The 12,031-nt window shown below is 42.3% G+C and overlaps 1 protein-coding gene across 3 annotated transcripts in view; it reads left to right on the top strand.

Moving 5' to 3' along the window:
- The first annotated feature begins 5,324 nt into the window (after nucleotides 1-5,324).
- The window catches only part of ACBD5 (acyl-CoA binding domain containing 5), a 31,872-nt gene continuing 25,165 nt past the window's right edge, over nucleotides 5,325-12,031 (top strand). For 2 of the 3 annotated variants that reach the window (XM_065050701.1, XM_065050699.1), the window contains exons 1-4: nucleotides 5,757-5,884; nucleotides 6,118-6,300; nucleotides 7,490-7,610; nucleotides 9,123-9,195. In XM_065050701.1, coding sequence (XP_064906773.1) covers nucleotides 6,225-6,300; nucleotides 7,490-7,610; nucleotides 9,123-9,195 — 270 coding nt within the window. In that variant the 5' untranslated portion in view covers nucleotides 5,757-5,884; nucleotides 6,118-6,224. Of the gene's footprint in view, nucleotides 5,343-5,756; nucleotides 5,885-6,117; nucleotides 6,301-7,489; nucleotides 7,611-9,122; nucleotides 9,196-12,031 lie in introns of those variants that run through there. The other variant, XM_065050700.1, reaches the window with a different exon arrangement.

The raw sequence follows: 12,031 nt of genomic DNA, 5'->3' as shown, positions 1-12,031 counted from the left end.
TGACTTGACCATTAACCTCTCTGTTTAGGTGCATTCAAATACTTCTGTGGATTCAGTAGTAATTTTTATTTCATACAGCTCAATTGTCTCTGTTTCTTGGGTTTTTTCTTAGAAATGAGTGGTAATTTACTTAGAAAACTATTCAGCAGGTTCTTTGATTTTTTTTTTCTACTTTTTGGAGAACAAGAACTGACAGCTGTCTTTCCTCTTTAACCTTTCCAGCATTTACAGAAGCTTTGATATTAAACTTCTCATGCAGAACATATGTTATAGTAACCAGAACAGTTTAGTGCAAAGGAAAGTGAAAAAAACCAACCACTTCAAACACGTCATTTCCTAAATTTTAATCCATCTAATTTATTCATCCAATAATTTTCTGCTTAAGAATTCCCTGGCTAAGAATTAATTGCCTGTTTTAAATGGGAAAACCAAGAAGGCTCCGGTCTTGAGATGCTGTACTTTGCTGTAGCTCACCTGTCTCCCTCACCTCAGTGAAGCAGACAGGCCTTATCACCCCAAAACTCTGAAGCAAAGATGGCTGCTTCACCTCAGCTGAGCAGAAGTGATCTAATGCTATAAACTGAAACAGTTCCTGAATGTCAGATTTCTTTCCCAATAAAGCTTCCCAGATAAACTTCCTTGGATAATGTCCAGTACCAGACCTGACCTGCATATGAGAGTGAGAAAGCCATGATTTATAGCTGGAAAAAGTGTCCAGCTGGCACTGACTTCTAAGGAAGTTGGATTTTTCACTAGGGCTCCTACAGCAACAGAGATGGGTGACAACGGGAATAGTAATAGTGGTGGTCCTGTGCTGAGAGACCAAATTAAACTCAGTCTTAAATCCTGACAGCTTGTTTGTTGGAGGACGCACTCCAGCATTTCACCCTTAATCTGTTAGATTACATTGTTGAAACCCATTAACTAAAACCACAGTGGTATATTTTCTACCTGAATAAATATCCCAAACGACAGATGTGGGCCTGAAAACAGTTCAGCTATCTTTCCCAGTTATATTCCAGGTTTTGCACACTGGCAAACGTGTGTCATGAAAACATTTCTACAAAGTTTAAGGTTCTTAGGGACATGGCTTAGTGCAAGAGTTAGCTTAGGTCCTAACTCGATCCTGAGGGTCTCTTCCAACCAAAATGATTTTATGATTCTAAGTCATTTTTCAGATTTGCTAGAAAGAATGATAACCTTCCTTTGCTAGAATTTTAAAAGAGCACACATCAACTAAGAGTGTTTTGTTTTTTTCCCTGACAGATATGAAAAAGAAAAATCACAAGAGCTGTCTGGCTATAAATACACCATTGCATAAGCACATTAATATGATACAGTCACAGTATTTTGTTTGCTATTCCCAAGAGGCAAATTACACAAGGATAGGCTTCTAAAACTTTAGCAGCGGTAGTTGTGAAGATAAGAAGTACAAATGTCAAAACAGAAATAATATACAAGACAGTTAGATTTTTCAGAGTCAAATTCTGTTCATTTGCATTATGAAAATGTGTAACACCATAAATATCCCCAAATCAGCCAAGTAAATCCAAATTTAGATCACTGTAAGTGACAGCACAATTTGACCTCCAGATACTGTATTTTTTACTGAAGGGAAAAGAACAAGTATTTGTTATGAGCTGTCTGCTGCTCTTGTTTATAATATGACACAGTTTGTCATTGCTGCAAGATGAAACTACATACTTTTCAAAGCTCATTTCATGGCTGTGCAAGAGAACAGGATTTTTACAATGTTCTTTCTAGAATATGCTAAATCTGGACAATTCTGTTATAACTATCTGCTGGCTCTACAAGAATAATACCTTGAGGCAATAAGAAAAACAGAACTTTATTAAAAATTTCATAAAATAAATGAGTAGAAAGCTTGGAGAAAAAAAGAGAGGCTTAAGACACAATATGGCACTGCATTACACTTTCGACCTGCAAATATATTAATATAAACCTGTAAGAGGTTTTGACTTCATAAGTATTATATAGTTCAATGCAAAGTCAAATGCTGCTAAATGTCTTTGAAAGTGTGGTCGTATTTTGTTCTTCAAAAAGCATCGTATGAAATGGATCTCAACTTATACTTTTGTTACTGCATCTTCTTTTTTGGAATATGTGAGAAGTGGGGAGGCATGGGGGGAGACAAAAATGCAGCTCAAAATATTGATTACTGAAAGACCTGAGATACCTGAACAGCTCAAGATAGATTTGAAACGGGATATATTGCCTTTAATGCCTTTGATAACATAGAGCCTGATCCTTAGGCAAAGCAGCTGCTGTTAATAGTGGTTAAAAATAATTCCATTACTTAATCCCCAACTGTGAAATGAATTGGTATTTCTAGTTGAGTTATTAAGGGGTGTATCTGAACCTCACAAGGGAACTTCCACCCCCAAAAGCATTCTTGCTTTTGTCAAACTGGTCCTTTGCCCAAAGGGCTTTTCCTGAAGAACAGGGATTGGCCTACATAGGCAGATAAATTTCAGCTACTGTTTTTGCTGTATTCATGGTAGACAAATAGTTCTCTTTCTCCAGAGCTGTTGATTTGGACACAAATATCCTTCATAATTTCATTAAAAAATCCTATAAGTAAATGTCACTTGATACCTTAGCCTTTCTTCTGTAAACAATGTAGAAAACTACTTCTTATGAAAAGCTCTACCCTTCTTAGACAACAACTTTCCATTCTTCATCAGCATGTAGATTTGACTTAGAAATTGTAATGCTAATTTAGTTCTTCATAATTATGACTATTAGGTTTAAATAATTCATTCTCCCTCCCCGCTGGATTATATACTTCAAAAAGTAAGCTTTGCTAAAATTACATGCTCTTGGATCTGGTAGCTTACAGAACTTGCTCATAATGCATATGAGACTATGGTCTACTTTCTTAAGAACCATTTAAAAATACTTCTGTAAAATACAGTCCTATGATTCAGACCCTTGAGGGAGCAATAGGCATAATTGGCTCCAGTTTCTGCTTTTCACTTGCATAATTTAACTGACTCCTGTGTCCCTCAAGTAAAATGAAGGTGCTCTTCAAGCCGGACTGGGGCGTAGCTTGGCACTGGACATAACTGCTAGAAAACTAAGGCAGACCTGGGACACAATGAGAACAACCTGAAGGGACAGTGGCAGCTTAAACAGAGCACAAAATGAGGATTGTAAGGCAGCTCGGTACATCAGACTTTCATAGACCGTCCTGTGCCATAACACCACTGGACTTGACAACCGTCCCTAATCCATCCGTGAAGGACAGGTCCAAGGTTATGCTCAGCATCATGCTTGTCTGCCTTTTCTCCAAACATGCCCTAAGTGTACTACTCCAGGGACCACAACAGCATGCTTTCATGCAAGGTTTTTAAGTGTCAACATTGCCAGGAATGCCTCGTATTAGCAATTCACAGGTTCTCCATAAGTAGTTTGTGAAATACCAAGTGAAGTGTGAGAACAGCAAAGCACTGAGATATGTGAAGTGTCACACATTGTGCCTGCTGCCAGATCACACTGGTAGCAAAGTACCATGGCCTCCTCTCTCTCACACCTCAGCGGAGGGGCATCACTGGCCAGTCTTTCTATCACAGTTCCCAACGTTCAGCTTCTCACACATTGGATCAAGAAAAAGAATAAGAACTTGTCATACTTACGATTGCTTTGGAGGCTGCTCTTGCAGAGCAATAGAAACACAGCACAGTTCAACACAGTTTACAATTAGATTTTACAAGTGTGTGGTCATTCTCAATAGGTAGTCAGCAGATGACAGAGAAACATCATATAAATTTGTTCCCTACAGAATGGAGTCCAGATCCTCAGCTTGAGATGAAGCTGCAGATCCATTCCTGTATGTCTGCAACAGATGAGAGGATCTGCTTTATTACCTGTACTGCACATTTGGTTATTGTTAACCCTACATGGAAGTCACTGCAATGAGAATGCAAAACGCATGCACAGGGACAGCTAATAGCAATGCTAATTAGTATTATGTATGAGCATTTAAATTAAATAGTCATTTGTGCGAAGTTCACACACGCTCACCAGTGCTTAAAATTTGTTTCTCATTTCCTATTCCATCCTTGTCTCAGGGCATGATGGTACTGACTATTTTGGGTTATTTCAAGCGCCTCATTCTGGATCTGCAGATCTCACACATCTTCAGTGCAAAGAGGGAAGCTTCTGTTTCTGCACACAGCCGTTAAATAGGTTGTCACTTACATCTCTTTTAAAGCCTCCTTCCAGTGAAAGTCTGGCAACATTCATTATAAAAATGCAGACTGCATTTCTCTTAAATCAATTAAAATGGCATATGTCAGTATTGATTTTCTCAGGTAAATAGAATTCACATATCAGCTGGCCTCACAAGATGTCCTTAATGTTTTTATTACTTTTTTTTGCAATTAACTCCTTGCATGCTCCAAGAATTCATATTTATAGAGACCCACTTATCTTCAGACAAACACTTCCCTTTGATCTGAGCTTGTCATTTCTACCTTCATGGATTAAAAAAAAAAAAAAGATGATAGATCTTACTACGTAGCTCACAAGAGATTTAGAAATCGAGCACTCAGAATGGAAAATTCAGAGAAATTCATGTGTAGCATTCACATGAGTGGAGCAGTGGTGTTCACAACACAGGTTCATCATTTGCCCGGTGCAGGGAATCACGTTTGAACACCTCTGGAATTGTCAGCTTCTCTCCAGCAACGCTCTCCCTGCTCCGCTGGTTGCTGAGCTTGTGGAATGTACCAGCTCAGCAAAGCAGGGGCTGATCTCCTCTAATTCCCCCTCTCTGGAGCTTTTCTTTCCCACCAGAGGGCATATACTCTGAGCAGACAACTGCCTTCAGAGGAATCTAAAACATATATTGTGTACTAGATAAACGAGCTGAACTGAATGCCAAGAGTTTGTACTCAATTCTATTCAAAGGGGCTATTAATTCATCCTGTTGCTCACTGGGTAAATTATTCCACTTGCTACAAAAGCAGTTGGTTTAGCATACTTTTGTTTGACTTCGTAGAGCGCTGGGCGCACAGTGCTTTTGAATAAGGCCATTCATTTATTTAGCTACCACGCAGGCTGGTGGTTCTGTACTGGTATTCACCTCGTCTCCAAACTCCATGGAAATAGTCACTCCCCGGGTGCCAGGCTTTTAAAATGTCATGCCTAGAGTTTTAATGCAAATAGAAGTCATTAGAGCTGTTATAAAAATGTGTGACTACAGCGGTAATTTAGGTGAATTACGTGGAAGCAGGCGTGGGCAGCAGGACGGCTGTGAGGAGGGGAGGAACAGCAAAGCAGATTGCTGCAGTGCTGGGGATCTCCTGAGGATAACCGAGGTCTGTAAAACGGGCAAAATTTGGCATGTTCTGAAATCTTCATTATCATGCAATTGTAGCAATACAAGCAGGGAAGAGAAAGATAAGGAGAGGAGGAAAGCAGAGAGAAATAAAAAAGGAGGGGGCGGAAAGAAAAACTGAGAGAACCGTTTCCTCAGTCCACACGGGAGAAACTCCCCGGGATGTGCACTTCAGCAGCTTCTCAGGCCCAAGCACTGAACTGGCCACCCAGAGCAGCGCTGGGAGATGTGAAGGGACAGGCCGGCCCAGCGGCTCCTCCTCGCCCTCAGCTCAGACACGTTTGTGGCGAACGATGCTTTAGCATGGCCGCTATTTCCTACCGCTCGCAGCAGGCGGAGGAGGAGGAGAAGGCGCTGAGCGGTGGCGGGGACACCTGTGAGGGCCCAGCAAGGCGGCCGAGGGGCGCGCCGGGCGGACTCCGTTTCCCGGCGTGCTCCTGGCGGCCCCAGGGCGGGGCGAGGGGCGGGACGAGACGGGCGCCGCTGTGGAAGACAACATGGGCGCCTGAAGCCGGAGCGAAGGTGGGCTGCCGGCTGGGCGGGGGCATTGCGGGCCCCGCTCGGCCTGTGGCGTGAGGCCGGTCCGAGGTGCTGGGCGGGCTGTGCTGGAGGGCTGGGGGGATCGAGGCGGAGGTCGCCGCCGGGCGGGGCAGGGGCTGGGCACCCCGGGGGCCGGCACCCCGCCCTGCTACCGCCGGGGGTGGCTGCGGGTGGCCCGGCGCGTTTCAGCCCGTCTCAGCCCCTCTCCCGTGCAGTCGGCTGCAGGCGCCGCGACGAGGGAGGCTGAGTTGAACCCGCCCCGCCGGACGCGGCCCGGTGGCCGAGCAGGAGGCGGCGGGCGGTGCGGGGACGGGACGGGGACATGGCGGAGACCGACTCCGTGCACGCCACCAGGTTCGAGGCGGCCGTGAAGGTGATCCAGAGCCTGCCCAAAAATGGTGAGTGCGGCCTGGGGCGCGGCGAGGGGAAGGCCGGAGGCATCGGCCGGGGCCTGGCTGCCTGGCCGGCACCTGCGGGGTGGGCAGGGCCGGGAGCCAGGGGTGACGAGGCCCCTTTCCTGCCGCTGCCTCCGGGGCGAGCGGCCCCAGGCATGGGCGGCGGCGCAGCGGGCCGGGGCAGCAGGGCCGCCCCGGGCTGGGTGCTCGGCAGCAGGCGAAAGCTGGAGAACCGCTTGGAAACCGCGGTCTTAGTGGTGCCACCTCCTCGCCCGAAGAAACGGGGGTTCGGGGCTTCAGGGCCACGACAGAAGGTCCTCCCTCAGGCGCCGGGAGGAGGGGCCGGTCAGCACCCCCGGCCGCGCTGGGGAAGGGCCTCGGCCTCCCCAAAACCCTGGAAGCGACCTGGCGGCTTCGGAGCTGCCGACAGGAGTTGCTGCTGCTGAGAGAGCTAACAGAAGAAAAAAAAGTATCTGACCTCTGTTTTGATAAGAGTAAGAAAAAAATGTTGGTTATTACGTATATAATTCATTCCAGTGTAGTAAAACTGGGTTTGTTGAGATGCTAACATAAAGGTCACAGTATACTTTTCCTAATGACTAGAACTGAACCTCGAAGTGTTTGATTTAATGGATTGGCTATGAACCTTCCCTGCCAGCCGTTACAGTTTTGTATTTACATTTCTTACCTCTACAAAACTGTGTTCCACAAGATAGAAGAGAAAAAGTGAAACTGTTATTGAAAGTGCTGTCAAGTACCCGAAGTAAACAAAATCAACGTGGAAAGCTGTGTTTTGGGTAAAGTGACTTGCAAGATATTTTGTTTACTGGGAATTGAAACTATCCCTTTAAACCGAGTGAAAGGGTTCTTGCTTTCACAGAATGTTGGGGATTGGAAAGGACCTTTATGTTACTTTTCTTTTAATTGGAATTGTGGAGTCTGACCTTTGAAGTAGTAAAGGTTGTAGTCCCTTAAACTCAATCTGAAACTTGCTGTTTGTAGAGTAAACGTTGTCAATGGTGCTGGTTCATGGTAGATAAAGTAAAGATGTTCTCCACTGACTTAAATTGTACTGCTGTGAATCAGGCTGTAACAAACTACAGGCAGTTTTCTCACAGAAATACCGAACTTGTAAAATACTTGCTACTGTTAATGATTACAATTTAATTGTGTTTTAAAATGCTTTCAATAGGTTCATTCCAGCCAACGAATGAAATGATGCTCAAGTTCTATAGCTTTTATAAGCAAGCAACTCAAGGACCCTGTAACATTCCGCGACCTGGATTTTGGGATCCAATTGGCAGATATAAATGGTAACTTTCAATGAGTTGTTGTTTTGGTTTATTTTGGTTTTGTATGCTTGGAGTGAAGATCTTTAGAAGAGTGCTGCTTGAAGAAAAAGTTTAATGAGTTTATTTCTCTTCTGGAAAAAGGAACATTCACAACCTTTGATGCTAGATTTTTTTTTCTGTCCTCTGTTCCAGCTTTCTAGCTCAGATAATTTGTAACTTCTCAGAATTGCAGGTGAAAACTTTCCCTCAGATTCTGCAGGTGGGCAGGTTTTTCTTGGGCAAGTACCATCATGGTACCTCTGCAGTGTTTGTCCTATGTTGCAGAATGGAATCGTAGGTGCTATGCAGAATTAGTGGTGTGGACGTGTCTGGAATTCTTCTCAAGTTCTCATGGATGATGTGAGCCTGAAGTAAATTAGTGCTTATTGACAGCTGTTGATATAGCTTCCAGCTCTTGAGGAGAGATCTGGTTTACGTGCCTTTCTGGTTTGTCTGCTCAGTGACAGAGCTTCCCACTGTCTGTATTTTCCTTGTGTTGGGAAGACTTGTGATTCACCATGTTACTGAGATCTGTTTGAAAATCCATATGAGTGCTTTGCTTATTTTAATAATGATTTGTCCGGAAGAACAAGTATTATTGCTGCCTTCATGCTCATGGTCTTCTTGGGATCTGTTAAATTATTCCTTGACTTTTTGTTTGTTTGTTTTTCCTCCCTCCCCAGTTTCCCCAAGTCAGGGTGGAAGTGGAGGGGGTGTCCTTGCAGAGGACTAGGGCGGCAGGCTTCCACTCTCCTGGTTGGTTGTAGCTGAATGTGAGCCACCAACCTTAGGGTTTTGCTCAAAGTGGGACAAATACTCTGTCAAGGGGAAGGGACGGTGTCAAATCACGTGCAAGTCTGAGTAAGGAAATGTTTTATTCCAGTCTGTGTTGTGACAGATTCCTTGTGCAGTACTTATAAATTTGATTGGAGTTTTCTGAGTTGGAGAGGGGGAGTTTTTTTTTTTAAGGTCATAAGTAGCTGCTGTGGTAACTGGGGCTGATGATTAAACTACTTGCCTACTAGATTGATCTGTCCTTCCCCAATTGCTAAACTCTAAAAGGACAGATTCTTCTCGTAACTAGTTCTAACTTGCTGACAACTGTTTGCAGGTGCTGGCTGAAGTGTCTGTGCCTGTTCTTTTTCTGCAGCAGAGGGTCTTAAAAAACCCACCCTAATCAAAGAGGAAATGTGTGTGTCTCTTATTTGGGCTTGTTAACAACTGAACAGGTACAAGATCATAGCTGGTCAGTGGGGAACTCTTCAGCCCCCAGCCTGTTCAGCTTGTTGCTTCTTTGTTGATGTACCACTGTGTGATTATCCTAGCAAATTATATATTTGAACTTCAAATGGAGAAAATAGTTGTGAGTTGTTGTTGCGTTTTACTTGTATCACAGAAACTTCGGGCATTATGTAACTGACCTACTTAAGGCCAGGCTGAAAAAGTGCAGTAGGCCTTGAAGATACTGAAGATGCGTGTGGCTTTCTTTCCTAGGGATGCTTGGAGTGCGTTGGGAGACATGTCCAAAGAAGAAGCCATGATAGCTTATGTTGAAGAAATGAAAAAGGTAAGTTTACTATGGAAGTGATCCTCTAAAACAAATGTTCTGGAAATAAATTAGGGAACACGAGGAGGTTCTTGCCGACTACTGCTGTCAAAGCTCCGAATGAGTTATTCCTTATGTGAACTGTTATATTTCACTACTATGCTGTTTGGCCTGTGGGGAGAATAAAATTATGTAGTTCCTTCCAAAGCTATAGAATTTGGGTTGTTTTCAGAGAAACATGAGAGCACTAGCTGATATGCTTAAATGGCAGAGCTGAAGAAGGTGAATTATTGAAATAATGGTAAAGGGGAAAGTCGGGAAAACAGCGGAACTTAAAAGTACAACACAGAAAGGCAGAGTTACTGCAAACTGCCTCAGTTCTCAGAGTTGAGATAAGCGATCCTTGTATTGGAAAGGGAAAAAAACAGTCCTCCAGGAGGACTTCAGGAGCAAGTGTCTCACTCTCATGACTGTAATCAATCTCATGAGTGTAATCAAATAGGTAAACTTAATTGATTTTTCAAGAACTAAGCAACCTGCATTTTCTGTACTTGTCATGAAAATATTTCTTGTATGTTACAGTTGCAGTCAGTTAGAATTGAGTAATTGTCTTTTGTGGAATAGATGTGTAACTTGTAAACCACTGTAGTTACTGTATTAAGCAAGAATTGCTGCATTAACTAAAGTAAACATTCAGAATTAAAGTTGCTTGTGTTTTATTAACTAATCCTTTTCACTGAAGCTCTTCTAGGTGGCCTTTCCAGTTTAAAGATTACAATTATACTTTAATCCAGATTGACAGTAAATAATGTATTGTTATAATGAGATTAACATCAAGGAGGGAAAACATAAGTTCTACTCCGAATATACTTGCTTTTCTCCTAGGCCGCTATCTTGATATTGAACTTTTTACGTGTTTAGTGATGAATACAACAAAAACCTCTTACTAGCGAAGGAGCTTGCGTCTGACTACAGTTCTTTTTCCTGTCTGTAATTTTGTTAATTTAAATCCTGCTGGTATTACTCTAGCTGCTTTAAAATTAAAAATAAACAACTTCAGAAAACACAGGAAACCAAATATTATTAATTTGGTCAAAAATCCTACTAAATTTTAATAATTCCTTTTAAATGTGTACTGCAAGATTTAGTGCTTCATTTCAAATCTTGGATTCAAAATGTGTTAGTACTTCAGTAGAGTACCTTTTTTTTTTAATGTAGTAATTGGTTTGTTCAGGACACTAAAAGTAAATGAAACTGCAGTGTTTGTTCTAAAAAAACCCCAGTAAGCCTCCTCTGAGGAAGTCCACTTGACCCAAATAAAGTGCAAATGTTCTGCCGCTGTCCAGATTACATGTAGGGATTGGAGAGCAAATGCCTTCTTGCCTTGCTCAGCTTTGAAACTGGGGAATCTGTGTACCCTGCTGTGGTGCTGTTTCAGCTCTTGCATTTGAAATACCAGCTTCAGCTTTTCCAACCTGATTGATTCTACTTGAAATGGCAATGGAAGTGCATTTCAAATGGATCCATGGGGTTGTTCTATCAGCATATACTGCACTAAACCTTGTGGTGTTACTGTGGGCATTCCGCTGTTGCACAGATAACCATGTCTAAGGAGGGCAAAAAAACACCTGTATACTGGTGTCACAGGGCTGTGTTCCGCCCCTGCCACCTGGGGCATGTGCCTGGCATTTGCACACTGTGTTTATGACCCTGTCATAAGATACTTTCACTGTAAACTTGTTTGCTTTTCTTCCCCTCTTCATATGGTAGCCTTGAAAATCGCAGCTGTTGAGGAGTGTGTCTGGATGATGTTTTGAGCTGGTTGTGGGAAATGACCAAACACATCTTAGTTTAAAATTAACCTTAAACAACATGCATCTGAGCTAGGATTCATCTTAGTTATCTTCGAAGTAGCATTTCTGAAGTTTTATATTGCAATTCTGTTTAAACTAGTTTACACTTCAGATATATTGTTTTTGTTATATTAGAAATAACTGATATTTTAGAATAAATAAGTGTTAACACTATGTGATGTTTCTAATTTAAAATGATATTAATTGTCTAGCATCCAAAGAAAACAATGATTCAGGGTACATAACTTAATTTCCACTTTCAAATTTGAAGATTGCATATTATGCTTAGTGGCTATAAAAGTAAGCAATATATTTTGTTTGTGGAAGTATTTTCTCTTTTCTTGCTGACAATTAACAGCTCTGACAAACTGTGGTAAGATTCTAATAATTACTCCAAGTTTCAGACAGTATACTAAGGTCTGTTTAGAATAGATGAAGAACAGTTATGTGCAGACATCATACACATGCACATATGAGAGTTTACAGCGCAGACTATAGAAGTAAATACATAGCAAATACAAGTGTTATTCTAGAATAGGTTTGTTTCTCTCAATGCTATTGAAGCTAAAAATAAATAAAAAATATCACAAAACTGTCCTGTCTTTGCCTCATACCCACCTCTGTTTTCTGAGCACTGAGCATTTCTCTCTAACACATACAGAATGGATTATATATGCTGAATGGATCAGAAGTGGCAATGAAACTGCAGCTTGACAGGATTGTTGTCTCTTGGTATCCTTGATTGGTTTGCAAGTGTTGACTTGTGACCTGCTGGCCTGCCTAGAGCTGCTACTTTGTGCAGTAATGCTGTAGCTTTTGCTTCTGCTGCTTAGTGACGTGCTTGGTGCCTTTGAGCAGCATCTTCTGTGGTGACTTGTACCTCCATCTGTTGCTTTCTTGCTGCACTTCTTGGGGAGGAGGTAAAGTGTAGCTGTTAGCTTGCTTCTACCCGAGCCTTCCTGTATCTATTACCTCTTTCAAAAAATAATAATAATAAAAGAGGA

Source organism: Columba livia, chromosome 2 (genome assembly GCF_036013475.1).
Source record: "Columba livia isolate bColLiv1 breed racing homer chromosome 2, bColLiv1.pat.W.v2, whole genome shotgun sequence".
NCBI lineage: Eukaryota > Metazoa > Chordata > Aves > Columbiformes > Columbidae > Columba > Columba livia.
This window is presented reverse-complemented; position numbering and strand designations above follow the sequence as displayed.